Source organism: Octopus bimaculoides, chromosome 1, assembly GCF_046866305.1.
Source record: "Octopus bimaculoides isolate indiv1 chromosome 1, ASM4686630v1, whole genome shotgun sequence".
NCBI lineage: Eukaryota > Metazoa > Mollusca > Cephalopoda > Octopoda > Octopodidae > Octopus > Octopus bimaculoides.
Genome location: NC_142928.1, coordinates 160,491,890 through 160,504,826, shown reverse-complemented (window position 1 = coordinate 160,504,826; position 12,937 = coordinate 160,491,890). Strand labels below are relative to the sequence as shown.

At 35.5% G+C, this 12,937-nt stretch overlaps 1 protein-coding gene across 1 annotated transcript in view; it reads right to left on the bottom strand.

The window, feature by feature from the left end:
- The window catches only part of LOC106881001 (dynein axonemal heavy chain 3), a 172,777-nt gene that overhangs the window by 43,745 nt on the left and 116,095 nt on the right, over nt 1–12,937 (bottom strand). Inside the window, exons 46-53 of the mRNA XM_052972117.2 lie at nt 11,616–11,795; nt 11,238–11,376; nt 10,101–10,291; nt 7,766–7,861; nt 6,663–6,854; nt 4,043–4,176; nt 2,898–3,060; nt 1,026–1,208 (exon numbers count right to left, since the gene is read on the bottom strand). Of these exons, the coding sequence (XP_052828077.1) occupies nt 1,026–1,208; nt 2,898–3,060; nt 4,043–4,176; nt 6,663–6,854; nt 7,766–7,861; nt 10,101–10,291; nt 11,238–11,376; nt 11,616–11,795 (1,278 nt within the window). The remainder of the gene's footprint in view (nt 1–1,025; nt 1,209–2,897; nt 3,061–4,042; nt 4,177–6,662; nt 6,855–7,765; nt 7,862–10,100; nt 10,292–11,237; nt 11,377–11,615; nt 11,796–12,937) is intronic.

Here is a 12,937-nt window from a genome sequence, read left to right as displayed (position 1 = left end):
ACATTATAGGAGAACTGAGTAATGCTTAGCATTATTTGTTAGTAGAGATTTAAAAATACAAATTTATATACATGAATAAAATTTAATAATAAGGCCATATGAAGGCACAGGCATGGCTGTGTGGTAAGAAGATTGCTACCCAACCACATGGTTCTGAGTTCAGTCCCACTGCATCTCATCTTGGGCAAGTGTCTTCTACTGTAGCTTCAGGTCGACCAAAGTCTTGTGAGTGGATTTGGTAGAAGGAAAGGGAAAGAAGCCTGCCATATATATGTGTACACATACCTACACACGTATATATGTATGCATATATATATATGTATATACCTATGTGTGTATGTCTTTGTTTGTCCCTTACCACTGCTTGACAACTGATGTTGGTATGTTCATCTCTGTAACTTACTAGTTTGGCAATAGAGACTGCTAGAATAAGTACAAGGCTTTAAAAAATAAGTCCTGGGGTCGATTTGTTCAACATAAACCCTTCAAGGTGATGCCCCAATATGGCTGCAGTCAAATAACAGGTAAAAGATTAAAAGATTATGTAAGGGAAAACTAAAGGTTCAGAAGTTATATGTCAATGAAACTCTCAAATGTAACTAAAGTTCAATCAAGAGATTAGATGTCACAGGAATTCAAAGTGTCAGAGATCAATAGTGAAACTAGGAGATGGGCATGGGGATGGTCCACCCTGAATGATACTTTTGTGTGGGGGTGGCACATTTTAGTTTGCTGTTTAAACTAGTACAGCTTTGGGTCTTGGCAGAGTGGAGAGGGAGGCAAAAATCCAAAAGGTGGTATGCAATATAGCTATGCCACTGCCAGGGGTTATACATAATTGGAATATTAGAAAAAGCAACATGTCCCTAAAATCAAAAAAAGCCAGAGGTAATATGTCAAGGAAATTCAAAGTGCTAAAGGTCACATCTTACAAACATTTAAAGTGTGAGAGACCCCAGAGTAACAGAATGTCAATGGTCGACATAATTGCCATCTAACCATCATTATTATGACTGTCATCTAACCTTGATAGACTGTGCTTCCATAGCTGCTTTGTTAGAAACAGCTTCATCTTGCTCTACAAGTTGTTTAACAGCTTCCACCTCATGCCTTTCCTTCTCAATAGTTTTTATCAGCTCCACTGTTTCCTTGCTAGTTTCTAGTAGCTGTGGCTGGAGAGCAAACAGCTCTTTCTGCATGATGTTGATCTATAAAAATCAGAAACAAAATTACTGTGTGAATGGAAAGCAATGATGATAAGGATGATGATGGTGATGATAATCCTTTCTATCATTGGTACAAGACTTGAAATTTTGGGTGAGTAGGGAGGGTCATCAATTAAATCAACCCTAGTCAACAACTGGTACTTATTTCATTAACCCTGAAAGGATGAAAGGCAAAGATGACCTTGGCAGAATTTGAACTCAGAACACAAAGATAGACAAAACACTACTAAGCATTTTGCCCAGTGTGCTAACAATTCTGCCCACTCACCACCTTAATGATGGAGATAATAATGATGATGATAATGGTTGATAGTGGCAATAGGGATGATGGTAGCAATGTTATTGGTGGTGGTGGTGATACTGATGATAAATGCAAATGATTATTAATATTACTGAATGATATAGTATTGGTTGACTATCAAACAAAATGCCTTGCAATAATTAGGTACATCTCTTGACATTCTGAGTTCTTATCTCATCAGGGCTCACTTCACTCTTCAATCTTTTCATGGTAAATAAAGGACCAGTGTAGTAGTTGATATAAATTACTATATCCCTTCACTAAATTTCAAGTCTTTCACCAGGAATCTTTTAGAAACTGGTTAAATTGATGTTCATTTCAAAAATATTTATGTCTGTTTTGGAAATCAACACAACCAAATAATCAGCAATTATTGTATATTTATGTAAACATTAAATACCATGCCCCTTGGGGCCATAAGACGCCCTAGGCAATGTACCACTTAAAGATCTCCAGCATTGACTTGAGGGACTAAAACAAGACATATTGGACAAGTTCATCATGCTTTAAACTATTATTCATAAGAGAATTTCTGCTGAGAGATATACATTTTTCAAACCTATAGTAATGTCATGCAGTTCTTAGTTACACCTTGATGGACTGTATATTCTTATGGTGTTTAGTTATGAGTTAGAGTGACCGCACATGCCCATGGTGTCCATTTATTTGTGGTACCTATATATAGCTAGGCTGGTTAAATATGATATAATTAATACTTATACTACCCATTTAGAGTTATGTACACTGAGCCTTTTTTATAGAGTCTATTTTACAATTACTTTGTGGTACTTATTTACTGTTATGTGAGATGAATTCGATCTCATTTCTTACAGATAAGTAGAATATACATAGCTATATTCCCTAGAGGAGATCATACATAGTCATTCAACTTCTTAGAGATAGTAGCCAAATATCCTTCAAAACTCATATCAAATTAACATTCAATGATGTTGTCCTATGTATCCCATGAAAAAAAAATGACTGGTTGAAGTACCTTTGCTTGTGAATGTTCTCTACCAGGCTTTACCAGAAGCAAACAGCAGCAATATAACCAACAACATATTTATGGCTAAGTTTAATATTTAGAAAACATAGTACTAAGGTAGTCTGTAATTTCCCATACCATATATTTATGATGAGATGGACTAAGTCAGTAAAACTTAAGAGTCTTTACCATGGACACAGAACTGTAAGAGTAACAATATGAACTCTCAATAAGTTAGCCATAACACTAGTTGAGATTATTTATATATTGCACTGATGGTGTTTGTGCATTTATATATTGCAAAGTGAAACGATGACTATTTTTTTTACCAATTTTGACAATTTAGGCATTGTGGGACTCAAAGAACATTGTTGTTTGACCAAACCTGAAACTTTGAAAATTCCAGTTTCTCCAATCCAACAAGATATCGGTTCTTTAGTGTCAGAATTTCCATTCTTTTCTGACTAAGGAGTGTCTTAAATGTCCGAATTAATTCCAGATAAGATGTTGGTGTCACATAATTCTGATGGTTGAGAGCTTCATAGTACCTAGCAAAGAAATTAGATTTGTCATTATTACAGTGAATATTGTTTCTGTGGTGTAGAGGTAGGCCCCTGGTTGAGGGAAGATGGAAGAAGAGGAAGACTGAACCATGGTTTGGTTTTGATTCTCTGTTCAAACCTCTTATTAAACTTATGGCAATGAAGCGACTGAGAAAAGTGCTACACATAGTGCCATCTTGGTGTTATGACAGCCAGGAAGCCTATGGGCCACTTCTTTGGCACAACACCTTGGCTCATGAGTACCTAAAGCTGAACTTGATCACACATTCTCATTTTCTTATGTATTTGAGCTTTTCTATAAGCCCATGTAGGAGACTAATAATTCATAAAGATAGAGACTTGTATACACACAGACATACACACACATACATGCATATTTGTACATACACACACACACATACGTATGTATGTATGACGGAGAGAGAGGGAGGAGAATGTGTGTTTGTGTATGTATTCATTGAATAGGCAACATATTCTAAATAAATGCAGCACAAAAGAAACAAAATATTTTTCTACTAAAAAATTCTTATGTTTATGAAAATATATTTAAAAAAATGTTTTTTAAATATCTTTTTTTATAATTATAGTTTATATTAAAAACCAATGAGAACTGCTACTTTATTCTATTAAACTCTGAAGGGATTAAAGGAAAAACTGAGCTAGGTGGGAATCGAACTCAGAAATGTAAAGAGTCAGAAGAAATATTGCCAGACATTTTTCACCAGCTTGCTGCCTTACCCAGCTCATCCCCTAACAACAAGAACATATTAGAACCACACTCAACAGTATTTCTTGCTGTAGAACTGGAAAGAGGGATGGTGATGACAAAGTGTGAGAGTGAACCCTGAAGGCAGAAGTAACACCTTATCTGAAGCTAATCTCAGTTTTAAACCATCCTTCATCATCTGGTGATATGTTATCTAATGTGGCATAAAAAAAGGGGACAGATAAGATGTGATTTACTTACTTTGTTGTTAGTGCTCTCACACTGATGTGGAAGTGTTTGCACATCTCAACTGATTGTTGTCTCAAATCTTCATGCATCTCCACATCATCGAGTAATTTGTTAGCAACCAGTTGTAAGGCATCATCTGGCCATTGCTGAAAAAGGGTTTGGGTTTAAAAATAAAAAAAAGCAAAAACAAAAACAATAATAATAATAATAATAATAATAATAATAATAATAATAATAATAATAATAATAATAATCCTTTCTACTATAGGCACAAGGCCTGAAATTTGGTGGGAGGGGGCCAGTCGATTAGATTGACCCCAGTACACAACTGGTACTTAATTTATCGACTCTGAAAGGATGAAAGGCAAAGTTGACCTCGGCAGAATTTGAACTCAGAACGTAAAGAGCTAACAATTCTGCCAGCTTGCCACCTTAATAATGATGATAATAATAATAATAATAATAATAATAATAATAATAATAATAATAATAATAATAATAATAATAATAACAACAATAGTTTGGAATATGAAAATTGTAGAAGTTGTGCCTGTAATAATTGGTACACTAGGAACTATGAATAATGATATAGACAAATGGTTGAATGAAATTAGAATGAAATGTCCTGTATAGCTTCTATGGAAAGCTTGCCTCATAAAAACAGAAAGGGTTATCAAGAGAGTTTTGAGCTCTTGAAAGATTATTGAAAGCTAGTAGATATCTAAGGTTACAGGTAATAACTTGCTACCCACATAAATTCCATCAGAAATAAGACCAAATCTGGGTTAAATTGAATAATAATTATTTCAAATTTTGGCTCAAGGTCAGTAACTTTAAGGGAAAGATGTTAGTCAATTATGTTAACCCCAATGTATGACTGGTACTTATGAACCTTGACAGGATAACAGATAGAATTTGAACTCAGAATGTAAAGTGCTGGAAAAGATATCACTAAGCATTTTGATGGATGTGTAGCGGGCTGAATGTGACATGCCATATTCATGTTGATATGATTTAGGCCACTATTTCCAGGACCTTAATGTAGATGGCAGAGTTAACTCTAAGGCCTTGTGGAAAGAGGTAAGGAGGCATCACATGTCCTTCATTGCTGACAACCCCTAAAACCATGACAGTTGCAGGAAATTTTGTATGCATAACACTTGGAACTTCAGAATGGTCTGCACATAACCATCTGTCATTTCTTTTGTTAACTTTTTGATCTTGGTTGAAGTTTTTCTCATTTGAGAAAAACCAAATCAAATCTTCTGCTGGGTTTTTCAGTTTGTTTAAGAGCATTTTAGATCTGATGTAGTGATTTTCTTTTGCTTTTTCAGACAAATTGACCTTTCATCATCATATAAGACTTATATCTGATGTCTTCATGGACAACATTACTGACTGTTCCTTCTGACACATGGAGATCTTTTGCAATTGGGCTCATGGACTTTCTGGGATTGTAATCAATGGTCTGTTGAACTTGCTGGATAAATTCAGGTGTTCTGATGATTTCAGAGCATTTAGAATGCTTTTTATGCTTTGATACTGGTGATATATCTCCATCTTCAGTCTCTAGCTCCTTACAAACTTTGTAGATGAAAGATCTGGCAACTTTTAAAGATCGAGATATTTCTAAATCGCTATGCTCAGCCTTTATAACCACAATAACAGCATGCCTCTTCATTTCTTGAGTTAGCTGAGGGTCTGCTATTATTATTTTCTGAAACAAAGATTATACAGAGTTAGCGAAAAATGCAGCAATGACCCCAAAAAGGTATGTCCTCAAATACCTTATGCACCCTGTATATATATGTATTTTCATTTGCATTGTGTATGTCTTTGCCCACCCCCATCATCATTATCAGTTGGTGCTGATTTGCTTACATCCCTGTAACTTAGCAGTTCAGCAAGAGACCAACAGAATAAGTACCAACTTAAAAATAATAGGTACTGGGGTCAGTTCATTTGACTAACTCCTTCAGGGCAAGTAAAAGATAAAAGACCTATTGAGGCAAGTGAAATCAAAATCAAAATTGCTGACGTGACCGCTGACAGTACTGTCTGATTGGCACTCATACCAGTGGAAACTTTAAAAGCACATCCGAGCATGACCGTTGCCAGGGCCACAGATTGGCTCCTGTGCTGGTGACACGTGAAAAGCACCATTTGAGCATGATCATAGCCAGTGTTGCCTTACCAGCACATGTGCCAGTGGCATGTGAAAAACAACATTTGAGCATGGTCATTGCTAGTGCCGCTGGACTGGCTCCCATGCAGGTAGCACATAAAAATACCTTTTGAGCATGAACGTGGTCATTGCCAGAACTGCCTGACTGGCCCTCGTGCCAGTGGCATGCAAAAAGCACCCACTACACTCTTGGAATGGTTGGCATTAGGAAGGGCACCCAGATGTAGAAACTTTGCCAGACCAGATTGAGCCTGGTGCAGCCTCTGGCTCACCAGTCCTCAGTCAAACCGTCCAACCCATGCCAGCATGGAAAGTGGACGTTAAACGATAGTGATGATGATGGTGATGATGATGATGCATGTGTAAGTGAGAGTGTTTGTATGTGTATGAAATATACAGAGGGATACCAATTGAGAAAAAGAGAGACACACGGTGAGAGATAATTACCTCAAACCAATCTATTGTGCAGCAGTTGATAAGTGAAGGGTACATTCTGAGTCTGTTGCGAAATGCTTCTCCAATTGGGCTGAAGGCTAACACAATATGCAGATTTTGACGAACACGCTCAATGAATTTGTTGAACATATTCAAGGAAGTAAATTCAATAGTTATATTCTCTTGAAGTGTCAGCTGTTGCATCTAGACAAAGACCACAATGAAGCAATGGATAACAGTTAATAAAAAATTAATAATTTCCTACACAGTGAAAACCTTACAATCAATTAAACTGAACTTGTGCTTATATAAAAGGGAAACAGGAAAGAGACCAATATGTGAACACATAACTCATTGATGGAATAAGGAAGGTCATGGTATTATGTTACTGATGTTGCTATTTAGCCCTAGGTTTATCCTGAAAGAGAAACCCTATAAACAAAGGCTATCCAAACATCTCTATTTTTATTTTTTTTTTTAGGCAAAGTGTATCCAGGACTATATTATCCATAGGTAAGTTAGTGCTAATCCAGTTAAAGAAGCAGTAAAACGCCCCCCCCCCCCCAAAAAAAAACTATATATATGCAGTGAGATGGAAAATAATAAAAGCTAATGATTAACATTTTTCATTCATTTGGTAAGTATGGGAAATAATTCTGGGAATGTTTCAGCATTATTTTGCTCTCTTCAGCAAAGCATAACTTTCAAAATATTTTAGTGGGAGATGTAGTGGTGATGGTGGCACTGGTTGGGGGGTTGGTGGAGATGACATAAATGGTGATGGTTGTAACAATGGTAGTTGTGGTGGTAGTAGTAGTGGCAGAAGCTGTGGTTGCTCTGACTGTAATCATGTAGGCAGTGGTGTGGTTCTTCAGCCTTGGGTCACCACTTACAGAGCAGACCTATCATCAAAAGCATTCCAGCTAAGATAATCCTGTCTATAGGGATATATAGAATTGTAATGCCCAATATGTTCTTTCTTTACTTAACACTGTAGGGTGTGATTTGAGGGGTATTTGGCTGCTATCTTTAGCAAGTCAGACCCCTGTTTGAGTCTCATACAACAGTAGTAGGTGTGATGGTGGTATTAGTGGCAGTGAGGGTAGTGATCTTACCTTTTCAATAATTTCCAGTCGTTGTTCATTATCATAAAGGTTAGGAATATCACCAGTATTCAACAACATATTAATGTCTTCCAGAAATGATGGATTCTGTTTGGTTTATAAATTATAAAAGATCATTTCACTAAGTTTAATATTTAAATTTTCATATTGAAAGTATTGAAAAGTAGTGTTGCATTTAATGTAATAAGTACAAATCAGCATAGAACATATATCATAAATGTATTTATTATTCAAAATATAATCACCATCATTAGCAAAAGTACTTTTCCACTTTGAAACCTGTTTACGGATTCCTCAGTCAGAAATAATCAAGATCTTTAGAAGACATAAAATTTTTGAAATGCCATTTCGAAATTGTCTCTGCTTCTAAATGCTTTAACCCTTGTAAAGTGTTCAAGTGACCTGAATAAGCAATAATCTGATGGTGCTGGGTCTGGTGAAAGGATGAGGTAGAGCTCCCTTATTTTTTCTTGGGTTTCCTTTGTTGAATGCGGCTTTGCATAATCAGGTTGCATAATCAGCCTTGCATAATCAGTACCCACTTTATATACTTTCTCAATCTGTTTGAAATGGTCTTGCACAGAGCTCCAAGGTTTATCAAGCCTCTGGGACAACTCTCTGATACTATGATGTAGATCTGCTTCAATTGCTGTTTTCCCTGTGCCATTATTGATGTTGTCCATCCAAAAGATCAAAATCACTATTTTTGAATTTGTTAAGCTACCTTTGGAATTTTCAAACACTCACACCATCAGAACATATATGTTTTCCCTTGTATGTATTGCATTGTTGCCTTTATGAAATTTATAAAGCATGCAATGTCAAATATGCAGCTCATTAAGTCCTTATCTTCGATGAAATATCCAATAGAGCATACACACACATACACAGTGTGTCCACATTAACATTTGGTCATTAACTCTACGTTCATTGGTTGATTGCAAGGAAATTTTTTATTGACTTGTAAACTATTTGTTGCGTGACATCAGACTTGGAAATACAGCAATACTTTTCTGTATTCCTAATAAATTTATAGATATTAAATTGCAGAGGAGTCATTTTGTACAACACAGAAATTTTTATATTCACTGTTTATTTATTGCTTGATGTGTCAAAATATTCATGGCTTTTCTGTGACTACCCAGAATTAGTTGCAATTTTTATGGGCTTCAGAGGATTATTGCTTATTTTCTTTCTTTCTTTCTTTCTTTCTTTCTTTTCTCTTTTTGCTTATTTTGTTGATGCTGAACCTTTGGACATATAGGTTACTGTATAGTTGTTATTTGACCTTTTTACATGGGTAATTGTTAGTCTCTTTTAAGTTCAATACTTTTGTTTGTAAATGTATTTGTATGTTTCATTACCATTATTTGTTCTGTACTTATTTGTTTCTTTCTTCTGTTTGACTTCAAAATCTTGCCTGCAAAATATAGCTCTTGAGGAGAGGGACTACATCACTAATCTCCCCTAGATACAATGCTGGAAGTCAAAGTCTTCAGTAGTGATCTTACCATCCTATAATTTATGAGGCTCAGTCTTTCCTTCTCTCCACACCTGTTGATTTTGTAGCTCTTTAGTAGATATTAAATAAGGCTTATGCCACCTATCCAGGTTAGATTAAACATAGAAAGTGAGCAACAAAGCAAATAACAAGGTGTTAACATCAATGGAGAAACGCTATCAGTGAAATTTAAGCATTAATGAAAACCAGTCATTACAGCAGACAATGTGAAAGAGTATCAAAGGATTTGGAGTCTGTCACTATAAAGATTCTAGCAACAGTGTAGTGTTGACAAAGTAATCTCTTAATATCAATATAATGCTAGTATTAGTAGTTTGCAAAAATCAGTGACATATCAACATGGATGTAATGTCAATCAATACAAGGAAGCTATCAACTACAAATAATTGTCAACATTAATAATTTGTTAATAAAACTGGTATGAATAGGAAATATTTAATAAACATCAATGTATTTTAAATACCAATGATTTTGTTAAGAAGCCAAAGAGATCTTTGATAAAAACAATAACATGTCACCAAAAAGATTATTCAGCATTAGAAAGGTGTTAGAACCAGAGGCGTATATTCTGGGTGTACTAGGTGTACACTGCACACCCATCAAAAATGGCAAATTCATTATAAATATAAATATAAACCTTACTCATTAATCTCAATGGAAAACTTTTGTTATACCTCTGCTTGAAATTTGGTGGCATTGGGTGTGGCAGCACACCCAGTGCAACAGCCACCACATGCCACTAGTCAGAACACTGGACAGATGATGTTCCAATGTTAGTGGAAAGGTATCTTGATGCTTGCTTACCTTGATCTGATAATCTCCCAAAAAGAAGACAAGTGGAGTACTATCTTCACCAGACTTTCGAATAATTTTCATTAGGTCTTCTCTCCATTCAGCTGTTGAATAATCTTTGCCCATCTCTATTTGGATAAGTTCAAATTCTGCAATGAATGCTGCCATTCGTGTGGCACTCTGTCTGCCAGTTCCACCAATTCCTACCAAAACAAAAACAAAATGTCAAATTTTCTTCAGTACTCTTATTAAGTAATACTACCAAATTTTAAAAACTAAAATAAGTTAGCCATCTATGTCCCATACTTAATGTAGACACATCATTAAAAGCAAGTTACTGTGTATTCATCCAGAGATAACATCTCTAATGGATATGCTATGTGTGAAAACACAAAAAAATATTGAAAAGAGATGAAAATTGTTCCAGCAGTGACTAACAAGAATGCCAGATGTATTTCAACCTAGTTGGGCCTTCTCATTTAGGCATGAGGCTGGCTATGAGTACATGTCACTGATAAGGCCTAACTTGGGAAAAATGCATCTGGTGTTCTTGTTAGCCACAGCTGGTACAATATTTGTCTCCTTCTGATATACATGGTGTTTTTAAACATAGGACTTGTATAAAAGATGTCAAATCTGGATGAATACAACAGCAACTTGCCTTTGCCTTTCAATGATGTATCTAGATTGAGTATGACACATAGATGGCTATTTTAAATTAATATATTGCTTCTATTCTATATAACAGATTTTTAAAAACAAGCTGTAAACTTTATATCTACATTTTGGAATAAAGTTTTTGAATCATAAATCTGTTACTTTTATTTTGGTAATTGATGAGTTATCAATTTGTCATTAATTAGTTACAAATGTTTGCCATAAACGGGTGATATGTGTTTATGTTATTGAATCACATCTGACAGTCATTCAAAAGTTTGATCTCTAAGTGATTAGTTTTCATTTGTCTCAACTGTTATTAGGCAGTTGTTCCTCAGCATTTACTCCCAACAATTTTCCATTAGATTTGAGATTTGCTTCTTTAAATCTGCTTTCAATGAATTACATCTGTGTCATTAATGAGCCACACGTCTGTCATACTCTTGTTGTTATGATTAAAATTATTGAGTGAACCATAAACTATATACTCACCAATGAGTAAACAGTGACCGTTGGGTTGCTTCAAAACTCTGTTGATCCTTGTAATGTGCTCCACAGCCAAATGAAACATGACCAGATCCATTGGAGTTTTACTCATCAAATTGTAATCAGCCAGATATTTCTCAATTACCTTCACAGAAACATATCACATGGTAAAGCTTTACTTATAAACAATATTCCATTCAAATCTCACATTCAGTTATTTTAGAGATGATGATGATGGTGGTGATGATGATGGTGGTTTGTGGTGGCAATGATGATGATGATGGCGATGATGATGGTGGCAATAATGATGGTGGCGATGATGATGGTAGCAATGATGATGGTGCGATGAGGATGATGAGAGTGATCTATAGTCAAGACACTTACCTGCCTCAACTCATCTTGGTCACTAATCTCATCATACAACCTGACACTGCCTTCTTTAGGCTCCATGAAGTCTCCAAATATTAAACACCTCATGTCTTTTGGGGTGACTTGTTTCCCTTTAGGGGCCAAATGTCCAAACACAGAGTTGAACTTTTCTTTGAATTGGGCTTCAATAGATAACTGGAATATAGAATATGGAAGTTTGGAGGTGAGAGAGACAGGTGGTATAGATGTAAGAATGGAGTTAAGTCTGAAGGTAAGACTAGAGACAAGTATGGAGGTAAGAATGGAGGTTTTAAGTGGAGAAGTAAATATGGGGGAGATATGAAAGTAAGAATAGAAGTATGAACAGAGCATAACATAAGGATAAATATGGCATTATGTAGGGAGTTAGGTATGGTGCTATGTATGCTAGGAATGTTTAAAACGTTTAGAAAGTTAAAAATGATGGAGTGTTTAAAGTGTGAGGAGTACTAAGAACATTCAAAAACATTTACGAAATGCTTAATAGCATTTAAGGAATGCTTATAAAAGTTTGAGGAAGGCTTATAAACATTTAGGAGATACTTAGAAACATTTGGGAGATGGTTAGAAATGTTTGTAGGATGCTTAGAAACATCTAGAGAATGCCTAGAAATGTTTGGGTGATACTTAGAAACATATAAGGGATGCTTAGAAACGTTTGGGGAAATGTTTGCCAGCGGCGAGCTGGCAGAAATGTTAGCACACCAGGCGAAGTGCTTAGCGGTATTTCACCCATCGCTACATTCTGAGTTCAAATTCTGCCGTGGTCGACTTTGCCTTTCATCCTTTCAAGGGTCGATAAATTAAGTACCAGTTATGCACTGGGGTCGATGTAATCGACTTAATCCCTTTGTCTGTCCTTGTTTGTCCCCTCTATGTTTAGCCCCTTGTGGGCAATAAAGAAATAAGAAACGTTTGGGGAATGCTTAGAAACACTTAGGAATGTGTAGAATGTTGGGAATGCTTACAATGTTAGGAATGCTCAAATAGTTTAGAATGTTAGAATGTCTAGAAAATTGAAAATGATTGAATGTTTAGAATGTTAAAAATGTTAGCAATGTTGGAGTACTTAGACTGGTCAGAATATTGAAATATATATAGAATGTTTAGAATGGTAAAAGTATTAACAGTGTTGGAATATTAGGTTTGTCTGCAATAATGAATCCAAAACTAAAAACCAGTCTTTAAGAGCTGCTAATGGAACTTGAAGATATTTTTATTCTACTTACATACAGAATGAGTGAGCAAAGATATTCCAACTAGAAATAACAGTCAAATCTCCCTCAGATTCCACTTAA